The 18,720-nt window shown below is 51.1% G+C and overlaps 1 protein-coding gene across 6 annotated transcripts in view; it reads left to right on the top strand.

The window, feature by feature from the left end:
• mbnl3 (muscleblind-like splicing regulator 3) overlaps nt 1-18,720 on the top strand; it is a 101,440-nt gene that overhangs the window by 26,117 nt on the left and 56,603 nt on the right. For all 6 annotated transcript variants that reach the window (XM_064973342.1, XM_064973341.1, XM_064973344.1 and 3 more), the window contains exons 2-3: nt 9,357-9,631; nt 10,680-11,435. In XM_064973342.1, coding sequence (XP_064829414.1) covers nt 11,253-11,435 — 183 coding nt within the window. In that variant the 5' untranslated portion in view covers nt 9,357-9,631; nt 10,680-11,252. The remainder of the gene's footprint in view (nt 1-9,356; nt 9,632-10,679; nt 11,436-18,720) is intronic.

The following is an 18,720-nucleotide window of genomic DNA, read 5'->3' as shown; positions in this document are numbered from 1 at the left end:
CCTCTCCTATTTACTCCTCTCCTCTTTATTCCTCCCCTCTTTATTCCTCCCCTCTTTACTCCTCCCCTCTTTACTCCTTTCCTCTACTATTTATTCCTCCCCTCTTTATTCCCCCCTCTTTGTTCCTCCCCTCTTTACTCCTTTCCTCTACTATTTATTCCTCCCCTCTTTATTCCCCCCTCTTTGTTCCTCCCCTCTTTACTCCTTTCCTCTACTATTTATTCCTCCCTCTTTATTCCCCCTCTTTGTTCCTCCCCTCTTTACTCCTTTCCTCTACTATTTATTCCCCCCTCTTTGTTCCTCCCCTCTTTACTCCTTTCCTCTACTATTTATTCCTCCCCTCTTTACTCCTTTCCTCTACTATTTATTCCTCCCCTCTTTACTCCTCTCCTCTTTATTCCTCCCCTCTTTACTCCTCTCCTCTTTACTGCTTTCCGCCCTTTCTCCTCTCTCCATTTCCTCTTTTCTCCTGTTTTCTCCTGCTCTGCAGCGCCTCACTCCTCACAATCACTCAGCCGCTGGAGCAATTAGACCTCAATTCAAATTCAGACTTGTAGTAATGCTATCTGCATTTATACAGCATGCTGCTGGAAAGGGCTTGGATATGTGGCTTATGTACTTATGTTCAATTATTCAACACTGTTGTCCTGATTAGTCCCCTGGTGTGCTGGCTGGGTGAATTGAGGGAATCATGAGCCCAGTCAGTGGCTGCTATTTTAGATGTGGCACCAACTCCAGACTTGTCTGGTACTGAAGGAATAGTTCATTCTCTGCTTTACTGTACTCTGTTACTTAATTTGCTTATGGATGAATAATATCCATTACAGAGTCACAGAGTACCTTCTGTTCCTGCCTCAAGATGATTGTCTACAGTATGGATGCCGTTGTGAGTCTGGGCCAGAGCCAGTGTCCACCCTAACTGCCTATCAACTGCTCAGGTGGAAACTGTGCAGCCGTTCTATCTATTGCGGAAAGCCAGCCAGGGAGCAGTCAAGACTCCGCTCGTGTTCCCTTTCTGTTGTGGGTTTTGATGATGTTGGTTGCAGCGTTGCTGAGCAAGGATGCATGCACCCTGAGGGAGGTAGGTGTGGAAACACTGCGTAAGCAGGGGCTCCTGACTGTGGCTGACATGGCCTGAATGCAGGATAGGGAGAGACAGGCCAGCAGGATGAGAGGAGGAGGAGGAGGAGGGAGAGACAGGCCAGCAGGATGAGAGGAGGAGGAGGGAGAGACAGACCAGCAGGATGAGAGGAGGAGGAGGGAGAGACAGACCAGCAGGATGAGAGGAGGAGGAGGGAGAGACAGACCAGCAGGATGGGAGGAGGAGGAGGGAGAGACAGACCAGCAGGATGAGAGGAGGAGGAGGGAGAGACAGACCAGCAGGATGGGAGGAGGAGGAGGGAGAGACAGACCAGCAGGATGAGAGGAGGAGGAGGAGGGAGAGACAGGCCAGCAGGATGAGAGGAGGAGGAGGAGGGAGAGACAGACCAGCAGGATGAGAGGAGGAGGAGGAGGGAGAGACAGGCCAGCAGGATGAGAGGTGGAGGAGGAGGAGGAGGGAGAGACAGACCAGCAGGATGAGAGGAGGAGGAGGAGGGAGAGACAGACCAGCAGGATGAGAGGAGGAGGAGGAGGGAGAGACAGACCAGCAGGATGAGAGGAGGAGGAGGAGGGAGAGACAGGCCAGCAGGATGAGAGGTGGAGGAGGAGGAGGAGGGAGAGACAGGCCAGCAGGATGAGAGGAGGAGGAGGGAGAGACAGACCAGCAGGATGAGGAGGAGGAGGGAGAGACAGACCAGCAGGATGGGAGGAGGAGGAGGGAGAGACAGACCAGCAGGATGAGAGGAGGAGGAGGAGGGAGAGACAGGCCAGCAGGATGAGGAGGAGGAGGAGGAGGGAGAGACAGGCCAGCAGGATGAGAGGAGGAGGAGGAGGAGAGACAGGCCAGCAGGATGAGAGGAGGAGGAGGAGGAGAGACAGGCCAGCAGGATGAGAGGAGGAGGAGGAGGGAGAGACAGGCCAGCAGGATGAGAGGAGGAGGAGGAGGGAGAGACAGACCAGCAGGATGAGAGGAGGAGGAGGGAGAGACAGACCAGCAGGATGAGAGGAGGAGGAGGGAGAGACAGACCAGCAGGATGAGAGGAGGAGGTGGGAGAGAGAGACCAGCAGGATGAGAGGTGGAGGAGAGACAGACCAGCAGGATGAGAGGTGGAGGAGAGACAGACCAGCAGGATGAGAGGTGGAGGAGAGACAGACCAGCAGGATGAGAGGTGGAGGAGAGACAGACCAGCAGGATGAGAGGTGGAGGAGAGACAGACCAGCAGGATGAGAGGTGGAGGAGAGACAGACCAGCAGGATGAGAGGTGGAGGAGGAGGATGGAGAGACAGACCAGCAGGATGAGAGGTGGAGGAGAGACAGACCAGCAGGATGAGAGGTGGAGGAGGAGGATGGAGAGACAGACCAGCAGGATGAGAGGAGGAGGAGGAGGGAGAGACAGACCAGCAGGATGAGACAAGGAGGAGGGAGAGACAGACCAGCAGGATGAGACAAGGAGGAGGGAGAGACAGACCAGCAGGATGGGAGGAGGAGGAGGGAGAGACAGACCAGCAGGATGGGAGGGGGAGGAGGGAGAGACAGACCAGTAGGATGAGAGGGAGAGACAGACCAGCAGGATGAGAGGTGGAGGAGGAGGAGGGAGAGACAGACCAGCAGGATGAGAGGAGGAGGAAGGAGAGACAGACCAGCAGGATGAGAGGAGGAGGAGGATGAGGGAGAGACAGACCAGCAGGATGAGAGGGAGAGCAGGGAGAGACAGACCAGCAGGATGGGAGGATGAGGAGGGAGAGACAGACCAGCAGGATGGGAGGGGGAAGGAGGGAGACATACCAGCAGGATGAGAGGTGGAGGAGGAGGGAGAGACAGACCAGCAGGATGTGAGGTGGAGGAGGAGGAAAGGCAGACCAGCAGGTTGAGAGGTGGAGGAGGAGGAGGGAGAGACAAACCAGCAGGATGAGAGGTGGAGGAGGAGGAGGGAGAGACAGACCAGCAGGATGAAAGGAGGGGGAGACAGACCAGCAGGATGGGAGGAAGAGGAGGATGAGGGAGAGACAGACCAGCAGGATGAGAGGTGGAGGAGGATGAGGGAGAGACAGACCAGCAGGATGAGAGGTGGAGGAGGGAGAGGGGCAGAGACAGACCAGCAGGATGAGGAGTGGAGGAGGAGAGACAGACCAGCAGGATGGGAGGTGGAGGAGGAGGAGGGAGAGACAGACCAGCAGGATGAGAGGTGGAGGAGGCAGAGAGAGAGACAAACCGGCAGGATGAGAGGGGGAGGGAGAGACAGACCAGCAGGATGAGAGGTGGAGGAGGGAGAGACAGACCAGCAGGATGAGAGGTGGAGTAGGAGGAGGGAGAGACAGACCAGCAGGATGAGAGGTGGAGGGAGAGACAGACCAGCAGGATGAGAGGAGGAGGAGGGAGAGACAGATCAGCAGGATGAGAGGTGGAGGAGGAGGATGAGGTAGAGACAGACCAGCAGGATGAGAGGTGGAGGAGGCGGAGGGAGAGACACACCAGTAGGATGAGAGGTGGAGGGAGAGACAGACCAGCAGGATGAGAGGTGGAGGGAGAGACAGACCAGCAGGATGAGAGGATGAGGAGGGAGAGACAGACCAGCAGGATGAGAGGTGGAGGGAGAGACAGACCAGCAGGATGAGAGGATGAGGAGGGAGAGACAGATCAGCAGGATGAGAGGAGGTGGAGGGAGAGACAGACCAGCAGGATGAGAGGAGGAGGAGGGAGAGACAGACCAGCAGGATGAGAGGCGGAGGGAGAGAGACAGACCAGCATGATGAGAGCTGTAGGAGGAGGAGGGAGAGACAGACCAGCAGGATGAGAGGTGGAGGTAGAGGAGGGAGAGACAAACCAGCAGGATGAGAGGTGGAGGAGGAGGGAGAGACAGACCAGCAGGATGTGAGGTGGAGGAGGAGGAGGGAGAGACAGACCAGCAGGATGAGAGGTGGAGGAGGGAGAGACAGACCAGCAGGATGAGAGGTCGAGGAGGAGGGAGAGAGAGAGACAGACCAGCATGATGAGAGCTGTAGGAGGAGGAGGGAGAGACAGACTAGCAGGATGAGAGGTGGAGGTAGAGGAGGGAGAGACAAACCAGCAGGATGAGAGGTGGAGGAGGAGGGAGAGACAGACCAGCAGGATGTGAGGTGGAGGAGGAGGAGGAGGGAGAGACAGACCAGCAGGATGAGAGGTGGAGCAGGGAGAGACAGACCAGCATGATGAGAGTTGGAGGAGGAGGAGGGAGAGACAGACCAGCAGGATGAGAGGAGGAGGAGGATGAGGGAGAGACAGACCAGCAGGATGAGAGGTGGAGGAGGCACAGAGAGAGACAAACCGGCAGGATGAGAGGGGGAGGGAGAGACAGACCAGCAGGATGAGAGGTGGAGGAGGAGGAGGGAGAGACAGACCAGCAGGATGAGAGGAGGTTGGAGGGAGAGACAGACCAGCAGGATGAGAGGTGGAGGAGGCAGAGAGAGAGACAAACCGGCAGGATGAGAGGGGGAGGGAGAGACAGACCAGCATGATGAGAGGTGGAGGAGGGAGAGACAGACCATCAGGATGAGAGGAGGAGGAGAAGGAGGAGGATGAGGTAGAGACACACCAGCAGGATGAGAGGTGGAGGAGGCGGAGGGAGAGACACACCAGTAGGATGAGAGGAGGAGGGAGAAACAGACCAGCAGGATGAGAGGTGGAGGAGGAGAAGGAGGAGGATGAGGTAGAGACACACCAGCAGGATGAGAGGTGGAGGAGGCGGAGGGAGAGACACACCAGTAGGATGAGAGGAGGAGGGAGAAACAGACCAGCAGGATGAGAGGTGTAGGAGGAGGAGGGAGAGACAGACCAGCAGGATGAGAGGTGGAGGTGGAGGAGGGAGAGACAAACCAGCATGATGAGAGGGGGAGGGAGAGACAGACCAGCAGGATGAGAGGTGGAGGAGGAGGGAGAGACAGACCAGCAGGATGTGAGGTGGAGGAGGAGTGAGAGAAAGACCAGCAGGATGAGAGGTGGAGGAGGGAGAGACAGACCAACAGGATGAGAGTTGCAGGAGGAGGAGAGAGAGACAGACCAGCAGGATGAGAGGTGGAGGAGAAGGGAGAGACAGACCAGCAGGATGAGAGGTGGAGGAGGAGGAGAGAGAGAAAGACCAGCAGGATGAGAGGTGGAGGAGGGAGAGACAGACCAACAGGATGAGAGTTGCAGGAGGAGGAGAGAGAGACAGACCAGCAGGATGAGAGGGGAAGGAGGAGAGAGAGACAGACCAGCAGGATGAGAGGTGGAGGAGGAGGGAGAGGGGTAGAGACAGCCAAGCATGCCTAAGCAATCAATCTTACCTTCTCATCTCTCAAACCTTTTTTTGCGGTTGTGTGCCTTTGTTCTTGTGTCTGAAGGTGTTTTAATACTGCAGTGGGCTAAATCAGAGTCACACCAAGTGTTTCTGTGTAGCAGTGGTGGAAAAGTACCCAAATATCATACTTGAATAAAAGCAAAGATACTTTAAAAGAAAATGGCTCAAGTAAAAGTGAAAGTCACGCAGTAAAATACTACTTGTGTAAAAGTCTAAAAGTATTTGGTTTTAAATATACTTAAGTATCAAAAGTAAATCTAATTGCTGAAATATACATATGTATCAAAAGTAAAAGTATAAATCATTTAAAAATCATTATATTAAGCAAACTAGACAGACCCATTTTCTTGTTTTTGTAATGTATGGATAGCCAGGGGTACACTCCAACACTCAGACATCATTTACAAACAAAGCATGTGTGTTTAGTGAGTCCGCCAGATCAGAGGCAGTAGGAATGACCATGGAAGTTCTCTTGATAAGTGTGTGAATGGACCATTTTCCTGTCCTGCTAAGTATTCATAATGTAATGAGTACTTTTGGCTGTCACTTTTCACCACTGCTCTGTAGTATTAAACAAATCTACTTTGAAACAAAAGTATGCTTCTCATAAACATGGTTATGGGTGTAAAAAGAAGAAGACTGTTGTACCATGTCAGATATAGAGTTTAGTTTGCAGCCCAATTTTAGAACATAAAAACTCCAGATTTTTGTCTGGTCTTTAAAAATAATGTTGATTAATTATGAAATTGCGAAAAATATGAATAACATTCCACCCATGAGGCCACTAGAGGGCAGTTTGATAATTTGTCTGCAGGAAAGTACTGCAATTGGAGAGCTTGGGACTATAAGACATAGCCGTGTTCTATTCAATGTTCTCTACCTATACAGTCCTCTAAGTACCCCGATTCATATTGATAAGTTCAAAAGAATACAAGATAAAAACACCATTCAAACCAATGAGGGTTCTGAACTTTAAAGCCAATTATCTCAGAATCATCTTTTTGCAGATAGAAGCTTGTAGTCCCAAGTTCTCGAATGCCCATCTCTCCCCATTGTCTCTCTTCTCCCCATTCTCTCTCTTCTCTCCATCTCTCTCTCTCCCCCTCCCTCCACCACAGGACTCTCCTAATGGGCTTTCTGTCTTTGCACTCTCATACACACAGAGACACTCTCATACGCACAGAGACACTCTCATACGCACAGAGACACTCTCATACGCACAGAGACACTCTCATACACACAGAGACACTCTCATACGCACCGAGCCACTCTCATACGCACAGAGCCACTCTCATACGCACAGAGCCACTCTCATACGCACAGAGCCACTCTCATACGCACAGAGCCACTCTCATACGCACAGAGCCACTCACGCACAGAGCCACTCTCATACGCACAGAGCCACTCTCATACGCACAGAGCCACTCTCATACGCACAGAGCCACTCATACGCACAGAGCCACTCTCATACGCACAGAGCCACTCTCATACGCACAGAGCCACTCTCATACGCACAGAGACACTCTCATACGCACAGAGACACTCTCATACGCACAGAGACACTCTCATACGCACAGAGACACTCTCATACGCACAGAGACACTCTCATACGCACAGAGACACTCTCATACGCACAGAGACACTCTCATACACACAGTCACACTCTCATACACACAGACACACTCTCATACACACAGACACACTCTCATACACACAGACACACTCTCATACACACAGAGACATTCTCATACACACATAGACACTCTTATACACACAGACACCCTCCCATTGCTCCTTCCATCTGTCTCTGTCGCTATGTGACATGCGGACCGATAATATCTGCCCCAATCCCTTCTCCTTTCTTTTCACCTCTCTTTTATTCCTGCCTCCTTCCTGTTATGTTTTCACCTCTCTTTTATTCCTGCCTCCTTCCTGTTATGTTTTCACCTCTCCTTTATTCCTGCCTCCTTCCTGTTATGTTTTCACCTCTCTTTTATTCCTGCCTCCTTCCTGTTATGTTTTCACCTCTCTTTTATTCCTGCCTTCTTCCTGTTATGTTTTCACCTCTCCTTTATTCCTGCCTCCTTCCTGTTGTTTTCACCTCTCTCTTTTATTCCTGCCTCCTTCCTGTTATGTTTTCACCTCTCTCTTTTATTCCTGCCTCCTTCCTGTTATGTTTTCACCTCTCTCTTTTATTCCTGCCTCCTTCCTGTTATGTTTTCACCTCTCTCTTTTATTCCTGCCTCCTTCCTGTTATGTTTTCACCTCTCTCTTTTATTCCTGCCTCCTTCCTGTTATGTTTTCACCTCTCATGTCTACAGTCAACCATGGCACACGTTCTGGTTAATAGTTCCCAATGTTTGCACAGTGTCGCTCATTGACTTATGGTGTGGGTTACTTATTAGGATGTACCCCTTATTTATCAAGTCATTCACTATTAATGACTATATACACTGAGGATACACAACATTAAGCTTCCTAGTACACCCACCCCCCACTTTTGCCCTCAGAATAGCCTCAATTCATTGGGGAATGGACTCTACAAGGTGTCGAAAGACAATCACTTTCACCAGATTTTGTCCTTGTTATATTAAGCCCCCCATCCCTCGCTCACACTTAACCCTGCCTTACCACACCTCACGGGGAGAAATAGAGTAAGAATCCCTCCTATCATCCTCTCACATCCCTCTCTTTCTCCCTCTCTGGAAGTCAGACACTGCAGTGATGCCCTCGGTTTGAGCAGGACACAGGTGCACACAAACTTCAGAGTGAGAGAAAGAGAGGACTTTATTCTCCTCCCTAAATCCTGGCATGGGGTGGCAGGTAACCTAGTGGTTAGAGCGTTGGACCAGTAACTGAAAGGTTGCTAGATCAAATCCCGAGCCGACAAGGTAAAAATCTATCGTTCTGCCCCTAAACAGGCAGTTAACCCACTGTTCCTAGGCCGTCATTGTAAATAAGAATTTGTTCTTAACTGACTTGCCTAGTTAAATAAAGGTCAAATAAAAAATAAATGAGTCTCAGACATGACAGGCTGTACCAGAGGAAAGAGGCAGGCAGGGAGGGGGAACAAGGATGGATGGGCTGGGGTCGATATGCAACCTCTATCCTCATTGGCAAGCCACTTTCTTTGCCTGCCTGCAAGGCTTAAGCTGATTGGCTGTGGCCTCATTGCAGCTACAGTTGTGGAGAAATGCTCTTTCTCTCTTTTCCTCATCACTCCCTTCCCCTCTATATATTCATAACTGTCTCCGACGGCAGCAGACAGACTGCTGGTGGGGATCGGCAGTTTCAGCCAGCCAGCCTGTGGCGGTTCAAGGATACTCATTTTCAGCACACATCGCAGCATGATTCATGTCAAGTTGGTCAATTACATTCAGCTCTGCAAAGCTCATGTGGCTTAAAGGGACATCTCTTTCTTGCTAGCTTTCTCTTCGTTCCCTCCCTCTTTCTCCCTCCCTCTATCCCTCCCTCTCTCTATCACTCCCTCCATTCTTCCTTTATCCCTCCCTCTCTCTATCGCTCCCTTTATCCCTCCCTCTCTCTATCCCTGCCTCCCACTCTCTATCCCCCTCCCTCTCTCTCTCACTCCCTCCCTTTATCCCTCCCTCTACCTCCTTGTATCTCTTAATTAAGACATTGTCCTTTCCTGTGCATTGCGGCCTCCCATTGCAGCCTCCCTACTAGCCTCCCTCTCCGTCTGCTCTGCTCTATCTGTGTGTCTCTCTTTCACCTCATGACCTCATCACCCAGTTAGACTCTATAGGTTTCTGTTGTAAGTGTAGGTTGGCAGTGTAGGTTGGATTCTAATGCAGTTATATTCTACATTCAGGATGCCTGCTTTTCCTGGAACCCTTTTCTGCAATTGATTTTTTATTTTATTATTTTAAACCGACTGCTGACTAATTTTGATCATCTGTCTCTTCTTGCAACCTAAAGACAGGTTTTTACGGCAGGGGAGCCACATGAAGAGGTCAATAAAGAGGATGACGAAGACGGAAGGATAAACGACAAGAGACAGCCAGGGAAGGAAGAAACGTGGAGAAGGAGGGATGAGAAAGAGACTAAAATAAGAGGAGGAAGTGGAACTCCAAAGTGCCTAAGAAGACTGAGTGGGTGCCTGACGTTCTGGTCTGGAGTGTTTGGCTGGCTGGTGGCCTGCTGCCTCTGTGTACTGCTGCTGTCTGCATAGGACAGGCTCCTGGCCCTGCTAGGTGAGAGTAGAGCAAAGCACAGCACTGTGTGTGTGTTTATTTGTGTGTGTTTGGCCTTGAATGAGGCTATATGTGACCCTGCTGCTGATCTGCAAACCGCCCACCTCCCCCCAGCCTCCACCTCCCCCCAGCCTCCACCTCCCCCCAGCCTCCACCTCCCCCCCCTCAGCCTCCACCTCCCCTCAGCCTCCACCTCCCCCCAGCCACCACCACCCCCCCCCCAGCCTCCAGCCTCCCCTCAGCCTCCACCTCCCCTCAGCCTCCACCTCCCCCAGCCTCCACCTCCCCCAGCCTCCACCTCCCCCCAGCCTCCCCTCAGCCTCCACCTCCCCCAGCCCCTCAGCCTCCACCTCCCCCTCAGCCTCCACCTCCCCCCAGCCTCCACCTCCACCTCCCCTCAGCCTCCACCTCCCCCCAGCCTCCACCTCCCCCAGCCTCCACCTCCCCCAGCCTCCACCCCAGCCCCCTCAGCCTCCACCTCCCCTCAGCCTCCACCTCCCCCCAGCCTCCACCTCCCCCCAGCCTCCACCTCCCTCAGCCTCCACCTCCCCTCAGCCTCCACCTCCCCTCAGCCTCCACCTCCCCCCAGCCTCCACCTCCCCTCAGCCTCCACCTCCCCTCAGCCTCCACCTCCCCTCAGCCTCCACCTCCCCTCAGCCTCCACCTCCCCCAGCCTCCACCTCCCCTCAGCCTCCACCTCCCTCAGCCTCCACCTCCCCCAGCCTCCACCTCCCCCCAGCCTCCCCTCCCCCAGCCTCCAGCCTCCACCTCCCCCAGCCTCCACCTCCCCCCCCAGCCTCCACCTCCCCCCAGCCTCCACCTCCCCCTCAGCCTCCACCACCTCCCCCCCTCAGCCTCCACCTCCCCCAGCCTCCACCTCCCCTCAGCCTCCACCTCCCCTCAGCCTCCACCTCCCCCAGCCTCCACCTCCCCTCAGCCTCCACCTCCCCCCAGCATCCACCTCCCCCCAGCCTCCACCTCGTCATCAATACAAGGACACTGGTCGATAAGCTTCTGCTTTTTTTTATCTTTCCCTTTTTCTAAACAGCCTGACCAGCCATACTAAACGCTACAGAGGCCGTGTCACAGTTCTGGATATTTGGGGTGGTTTTTGGGGTTTCTGTCTGAAGAATGGAGTGACCAGCGCGCGCAATACAGAGACAGACAGACTGACGGACATAAGAAGAGGAAGCTGTCATTGGAAGGTCTCTCTCTAGGACAATGCATGTCTGAACTATATATCTCAGCATGCCAGAGTAAGGTCCCCCAATTTCGTCCTTTTTCTATGAGACAGAGCTGGCCTCTGCTCACCTCTATCTCTGAGAACTCCTCCCATCGTCAGTGGATCAGGGATCTGCACCGTACCCAAGAAAACCCACTACTCCAGCCTCCATACCCAGAAACTCAAAGTCATTTCAAAGGACCAGCTTATTCATTGTATCCAGTATAACTAAGTCTTTCATTTAATTTCACGCACTCATCTCCTCTTGTCTTGCCAAGGAGTTTCCAATTTATTTTCGTCTGCATTAGGGCTTTTTGTTTGTGCACTAAGTCCCGATTGTGTCCAACCCTAGACCCCACTCCTTTATCCACTTGCCCCTTCTTGTCCCGAGGGGCTGTAATGGCAGTCAATATGGGAAGTATGGCCATGGGCCGGGACACTAAGTGGTTGACCCTAGAGGTGTGTCGAGAGTTTCAGAGGGGTACCTGCTCCCGCTCGGACGCTGAGTGTAAGTTCGCCCACCCAGCCAGGAGCTGCCACGTGGACAATGGCAGAGTCATCGCCTGCTTCGACTCACTCAAGGTAACAGTCAGCATCACACACACACACACACACACACACACACACACACACACACACACACACACACACACACACACACACACACACACAGCAGGCACTGTCTGACAATAAGGTAAGGGAAAACATTCTCAAGCTCAGACACACACCACACAGCCAACCTGTAAATCGTTTTGATATTCATCAGCGAGCCTACTAAGGGATTAGTAATAGACAATAGTTTTTACGTTTTGTGAATGAATTTACAAAACACGAAGAACACCTGTTCTTTCCATGATGTAGACTGACAAGGTGAATTCAGGTGAAAGCTATGACCCCTTATTGATGTCCCTTGTTAAATCCACTTAAATCAGTGTAGATGAAGGGGAGGAGGCTGGTTAAATAAGTATTTTTTAAGCCTTGAGACAATTGAGACATGGATTGTGTGTGTGCCATTCAGAGGGTGAATTGGCAAGACAAAAGATTGAAGTGCCTTTGAGTTGGGTATGGTAGTAGGTGCCAGGCGCACCGATTTGAGTGTGTCAAGAACTGCAACGTTGCTGGGGTTTTAACGCTCAACAGTTTCCCATGTGTATTAAGAATGGTCCACCACCCAAAGGACATACTGCCAACTTGACACAACTGTGGTAGGCATTGGAGTCAACATGGGCCAGCATCCCTGTGGTTGTAGAGTTCATGCCTCAATGAATTGAGGCTGTTCTGAGGGCAAAAGAAGTTGCAACTCAATATCAGGAAAGTGTTCCTAATGTTTTTTACACTCAGTGTATATTATATTGGACCCGTGAAGAGGGAGTTGACTTATAAGCTGTTTTAAAAGATTTGTCAAGACCAGGAACTGTTCAAGCACACCCACCCTCTGTGCCTTTCTCCTTGCTATCTATGAATCAGTTCTGAGGAAGAGCTGGGACTATAAACCAAACATTATCGACAACGATCATACTGATCACTTATCCCAGGCATTTTCTGGATATTGTTCATTACGATAAGTAGCCTATACTAGAGAAATGTGAAGTTTGAAGTGAAATGAGTTTGATAATATGGATCCACAATGTTATAAACATATCTTTATTTTTATCATTATCGCATCAATTCAGGTAATTTATCCCATTACTCTGTACTGCTGATTTGGTGTCCCTCTACTCTGTACTGCTGACTAGCTGTCCCTCTACTCTCTACTGCTGATGAGCTGTCCCTCTACTCTGTACTGCTGACTAGCTGTCCTTCTACTCTGTACTGCTGACTAGCTGTCCCTCTACTCTGTACTGCTGACTAGCTGGCCCTCTACTCTGTACTGCTGACTAGCTGTCCCTCTACTCTGTACTGCTGATTCGGTGTCCCTCTACTCTGTACTGCTGACTAGCTGTCCCTCTACTCTCTACTGCTGACTAGCTGTCCCTCTACTCTGTACTGCTGACTAGCTGTCCCTCTACTCTGTACTGCTGACTAGCTGTCCCTCTACTCTCTACTGCTGATTAGCTGTCCCTTTACTCTGTACTGCTGACTAGCTGTCCCTCTACTCTGTACTGCTGACTAGCTGTCCCTCTACTCGGTACTGCTGACTCCGTGTCCCTCGACTCTGTACTGCTGATTAGCTGTCCCTCTACTCTGTACTGCTGACTAGCTGTCCCTCTACTCTGTACTGCTGACTAGCTGTCCCTTTACTCTGTACTGCTCACTAGCTGTCCCTCTACTCTGTACTGCTGACTAGCTGTCCCTCTACTCTGTACTGCCGACTAGCTGTCCCTTTACTCTGTACTGCTGACTAGCTGTCCCTCTACTATGTACTGCTGACTAGCTGTCCCATTACTCTGTACTGCTGACCAGCTGTCCCTTTACTCTGTACTGCTGACTAGCTTTCCCTTTACTCTGTACTGCTGACTAGCTGTCCCTTTACTCTGTACTGCTGACTAGCTGTCCCTCTACTCTGTACTGCTGACTAGCTGTCCCTCTACTCTGTACTGCTGACTAGCTGTCCCATTACTCTGTACTGCTGACTGGCTGTCCTTTTACTCTGTACTGCTGACTCAGTGTCCCTTTACTCTGTACTGCTGACCAGCTGTCCCTTTACTCTGTACTGCTGACTAGCTGTCCCTTTACTCTGTACTGCTGACTAGCTGTCCCTTTACTCTGTACTGCTGACTAGCTGTCCCTCTACTCTGTACTGCTGACTAGCTGTCGCTCTACTCTGTACTGCTGACTAGCTGTCCCATTACTCTGTAGTGCTGACTAGCTGTCCTTTTACTCTGTACTGCTGACTCCGTGTCCCTTTACTCTGTACTGCTGACTAGCTGTCCCTCTACTCTGTACTGCTGACTAGCTGTCCCTCTACTCTGTACTGCTGACTAGCTGTCCCTCTACTCTGTACTGCTGACTAGCTGTCCCTCTACTCTGTACTGCTGACTAGCTGTCCCATTACTCTGTACTGCTGACTCCGTGTCCCTTTACTCTGTACTGCTGACTAGCTGTCCCTTTACTCTGTACTGCTGACTAGCTGTCCCTCTACTCTGTACTGCTGACTAGCTGTCCCTCTACTCTGTACTGCTGACTAGCTGTCCCTCTACTCTGTACTGCTGACTAGCTGTCCCTTTACTCTGTACTGCTGACTAGCTGTCCCTCTACTCTGTACTGCTGACTAGCTGTCCCTCTACTCTCTACTGCTGATTAGCTGTCCCTTTACTCTGTACTGCTGACTAGCTGTCCCTCTACTCTGTACTGCTGACTAGCTGTCCCTCTACTCTGTACTGCTGACTAGCTGTCCCTCTACTCGGTACTGCTGACTCCGTGTCCCTCGACTCTGTACTGCTGACTAGCTGTCCCTCGACTCTGTACTGGTGACTAGTTGTCCCTCTACTCTGTACTGCTGACTAGCTGTCCCTCTACTCGGTACGGCTGACTCCGTGTCCCTCGACTCTGTACTGCTGACTAGCTGTCCCTCTACTCTGTACTGCTGACTAGCTGTCCCTCTACTCTGTACTGCTGACTAGCTGTCCCTCTACTCTATACTGCTGACTAGCTGTCCCTCTACTCTGTACTGCTGACTAGCTGTCACTTTAGTCTGTACTGCTCACTAGCTGTCCCTCTACTCTGTACTGCCGACTAGCTGTCCCTCTACTCTGTACTGCCGACTAGCTGTCCCTTTACTCTGTACTGCCGACTAGCTGTCCCTCTACTATGTACTGCTGACTAGCTGTCCCATTACTCTGTACTGCTGACCAGCTGTCCCTTTACTCTGTACTGCTGACTAGCTTTCCCTTTACTCTGTACTGCTGACTAGCTGTCCCTTTACTCTGTACTGCTGACTAGCTGTCCCTCTACTCTGTACTGCTGACTAGCTGTCCCTCTACTCTGTACTGCTGACTAGCTGTCCCATTACTCTGTACTGCTGACTAGCTGTCCCTTTACTCTGTACTGCTGACTGCGTGTCCCTTTACTCTGTACTGCTGACCAGCTGTCCCTTTACTCTGTACTGCTGACTAGCTGTCCCTCTACTCTGTACTGCTGACTAGCTGTCCCTCTACTCTGTACTGCTGACTAGCTGTCCCTCTACTCGGTCCTGCTGACTCCGTGTCCCTCGACTCTGTACTGCTGACTAGCTGTCCCTCGACTCTGTACTGCTGACTAGTTGTCCCTCTACTCTGTACTGCTGACTAGCTGTCCCTCTACTCGGTACGGCTGACTCCATGTCCCTCAACTCTGTACTGCTGACTAGCTGTCCCTCTACTCTGTACTGCTGACTATCTGTCCCTCTACTCTGTACTGCTTGATTAGCTGTCCCTCTACTCTGTACTGCTTGATTAGCTGTCCCTCTACTCTGTACTGCTGACTAGCTGTCCCTCTACTCTGTACTTCTGACTAGCTGTCCCTTTACTCTGTACTGCTGACTCCGTGTCCCTTTACTCTGTACTGCTGACTAGCTGTCCCTTTACTCTGTACTGCCGACTAGCTGTCCCTTTACTCTGTACTGCCGACTAGCTGTCCCTCTACTATGTACTGCTGACTAGCTGTCCCATTACTCTGTACTGCTGACCAGCTGTCCCTTTACTCTGTACTGCTGACTAGCTTTCCCTTTACTCTGTACTGCTGACTAGCTGTCCCTTTACTCTGTACTGCTGACTAGCTGTCCCTCTACTCTGTACTGGTGACTAGCTGTCCCTCTACTCTGTACTGCTGACTAGCTGTCCCTCTACTCTGTACGGCTGACTCCGTGTCCCTTTACTCTGTACTGCTGACTAGCTGTCCCTTTACTCTGTACTGCTGACTAGCTGTCCCTCTACTCTGTACTGCTGACTAGCTGTCCCTCTACTCTGTACTGCTGACTAGCTGTCCCTCTACTCTGTACTGCTGACTAGCTGTCCCTCTACTCTGTACTGCTGACTAGCTGTCCCTCTACTCTGTACTGCTGACTAGCTGTCCCTCTACTCTGTACTGCTGACTAGCTGTCCCTTTACTCTGTACTGCTGACTAGCTGTCCCTCTACTCTGTACTGCTGACTAGCTGTCCCTTTACTCTGTACTGCTGACTAGCTGTCCCTTTACTCTGTACTGCTGACTAGCTGTCCCTCTACTCTGTACTGCTGACTAGCTGTCCCTTTACTCTGTACTGCTGACTAGCTGTCCCTCTACTCTGTACTGCTGACTAGCTGTCCCTCTACTCTGTACTGCTGACTAGCTGTCCCTTTACTCTGTACTGCTGACTAGCTGTCCCTTTACTCTGTACTGCTGACTAGCTGTCCCTCTACTCTGTACTGCTGACTAGCTGTCCCTCTACTCTGTACTGCTGACTAGCTGTCCCTCTACTCTGTACTGCTGACTAGCTGTCCCTCTACTCTGTACTGCTGACTAGCTGTCCCTCTACTCTGTACTGCTGACTAGCTGTCCCTCTAGTCTGTACTACTGACTAGCTGTCCCTCTGCTGATGTGGCCCTGCCCCTCTACACAGAACCACTGCAGCTGCTCCCTGTCTGTGGCCCCTCTCAACTCCTCCCAGAGACAGCAGCACTACCACAGACAGACACACACCATTAACCACACAGTTGAGATGCAGCTATTTCGGGTGGATAGCCTTCGCACTGTGACTAGGCTTTGTAAATATAGTTTGTGTGCGTGCATGTGTGTGTGTTGTGTGTCTACTTGTTTGTGTGTGTGTGTCTATACAGCATCCCCTGCAGAAAGAGAGAGACCCAGACAAGGGGTTCTCTGTCTGAGTGCAGCTGCTGTCTCCCCGTTTATTGAGTTAGAATGTATTATTCAGCCATTTTTCTGTGTTATGTCTTCCAGAGCAGGAGAGGGAGATGGAGGGAGGGAGAGAGGGAGAGAGAGAGCAGCCTAGCAACAGCGCAGAGTGCCTATCCATTGGACAGTTCAGTTTGATCTCTGTGAGTGGCTGTTTTTAGCACAGAGCAACAGCCTGTTTTCTGTATCGGTTGTATTGAGGGTTTAAGAGAAGCAAGGTGTTTTTTTTTAGTGTCAGAGGTGATAATGTGGTGCGTGAAATGCAGTGAGTTGGCTGCCTGCCTTAGGTTGTAGGGTCACTGCAGCATTGCTTTAAGAAAGTGTTCATGTGAGAGACAACGGACGGTCAACATGGCTCTCTCTTTATCAAGAGTCACACACACACCCAGACACACACCTCCGTCCTGTTTAAATGTTTCTCTCCAGTCCTCACTAAGGACATATTGATTGTACAACAGTGTAGCTCCACAGACTTCGTTTTTCTCACTTTTACTTATTCACTTTAAAGAACAAGGAAACAAGTTATGTTCCCACTCGTGATATGCCTCTATTCCATCCTTCCCTCCTCTCTCATTCCCCCTCTTTCCTTTCCTCCTCTCTCCTTCCCTCCTCTCGCCTTCCCCCTACCAATGCTGCTAATTTATGGATTTATCTTTTAATGGCCTCCTCACGGCTTCCTCACTGTCCCCTCCATATCTAACATCTTCTCTGCAGTCCTCCTCTCCTACTGCTCCCCCATTAGCCCTGTCTGTCTGGCCAGGCTGACTGTCAACCTGTTGGGGGAAGGGAGGCATTAAACCTTGTAACAATGTCAACCCATTTTGAAATGATGATCATAGTGACTACCACATCTACTTGCTGGTTTAGACTCAGTTACACCGTTTGGAGACGAAATGCATTCAGGAGTCAGAGCTTGTTTGGATGACGTAATTGTCTAGCATGCGGACAGGCATGAGCAGCAGGGCAAGATGGCTGAGAGATTTTTCCCCGTCTGTAGTCCAGATCAAGTTGTTCGTCAGAGAAGTCTAGTCTTTGCTGTAAATGCTTTCTTAGCATGTCTTGTTTAATGTAGATACTACATGTTGTTATCCTTGTATAGGATGAATGCCCATCTCTCCCTCCCTCCCTCTCTCTCTCTCTCTCTCTCTCTCTCTCTCTCTCTCTCTCTCTCTCTCTCTCTCTCTCTCTCTCTCTCTCTCTCTGTCTCTCCTGTGCAGCACAGATGGTACTGTACAAGGAGGGACTTCCTCCCTGTTTTTTAGTGTGTTGCCATGGCTACCTTAGAGGAGGATTTTTCTGACCCAATATATTTTACTTGACATTACTTTTCATTTCTTTCTTCTCTCCTCCTGTCTTTCTGTTTCTCCTCTCCTCCTGTTTCTCCTGTCCTCCTGTCCTCCTGTTTCTCTTCTCCTCCTGTCTTTCTGTTTCTCCTCTCCTCCTGTTTCCCTTCTCCTCCTGTCTTTCTGTTTCTCCTCTCCTCCTGTTTCCCTTCTCCTCCTGTCTTTCTGTTTCCCTTCTCCTCCTGTCCTCCTGTTTCCCTTCTCCTCCTGTCCTCCTGTTTCCCTTCTCCTCCAGTCTTTCTTTTTCCCTTCTCCTCCTGTCCTCCTGTTTCCCTTCTCCTCCTGTCTTTCTGTTTCCCTCTCCTCCTGTCTTTGTTTCCCTTCTCCTCCTGTCTTTCTGTTTCTCCTCTCCTCCTGTCCTCCTGTTTCCCTTCTCCTCCTGTCTTTCTGTTTCCCCCTCTCCTCCAGTCTTTCTTTTTCCCTTCTCCTCCTGTCTTTCTGTTTCTCCTCTCCTCCTGTCTTTGTTTCCCTTCTCCTCCTGTCTTTCTGACTTCTCCTCCTGTTTCCTTCTCCTCCTGTCTTTCTGTTTCCCTCTCTCCTGTCCTGTCCTCCTGTTTCCCTTCTCCTCCTGTCTTTCTGTTTCCCTCTCCTCCTGTCTTTCTTTTTCCCCCTCTCCTCCTGTCCTCCTGTTTCCCTTCTCCTCCTGTCTTTCTGTTTCCCCCTCTCCTCCTGTCTTTCTGTTTCCCCCTCTCCTCCTGTCCTCCTGTTTCCCTT

This window comes from Oncorhynchus masou, chromosome 9 (genome assembly GCF_036934945.1).
Source record: "Oncorhynchus masou masou isolate Uvic2021 chromosome 9, UVic_Omas_1.1, whole genome shotgun sequence".
NCBI classification, from domain to species: domain Eukaryota; kingdom Metazoa; phylum Chordata; class Actinopteri; order Salmoniformes; family Salmonidae; genus Oncorhynchus; species Oncorhynchus masou.
This window is presented reverse-complemented; position numbering and strand designations above follow the sequence as displayed.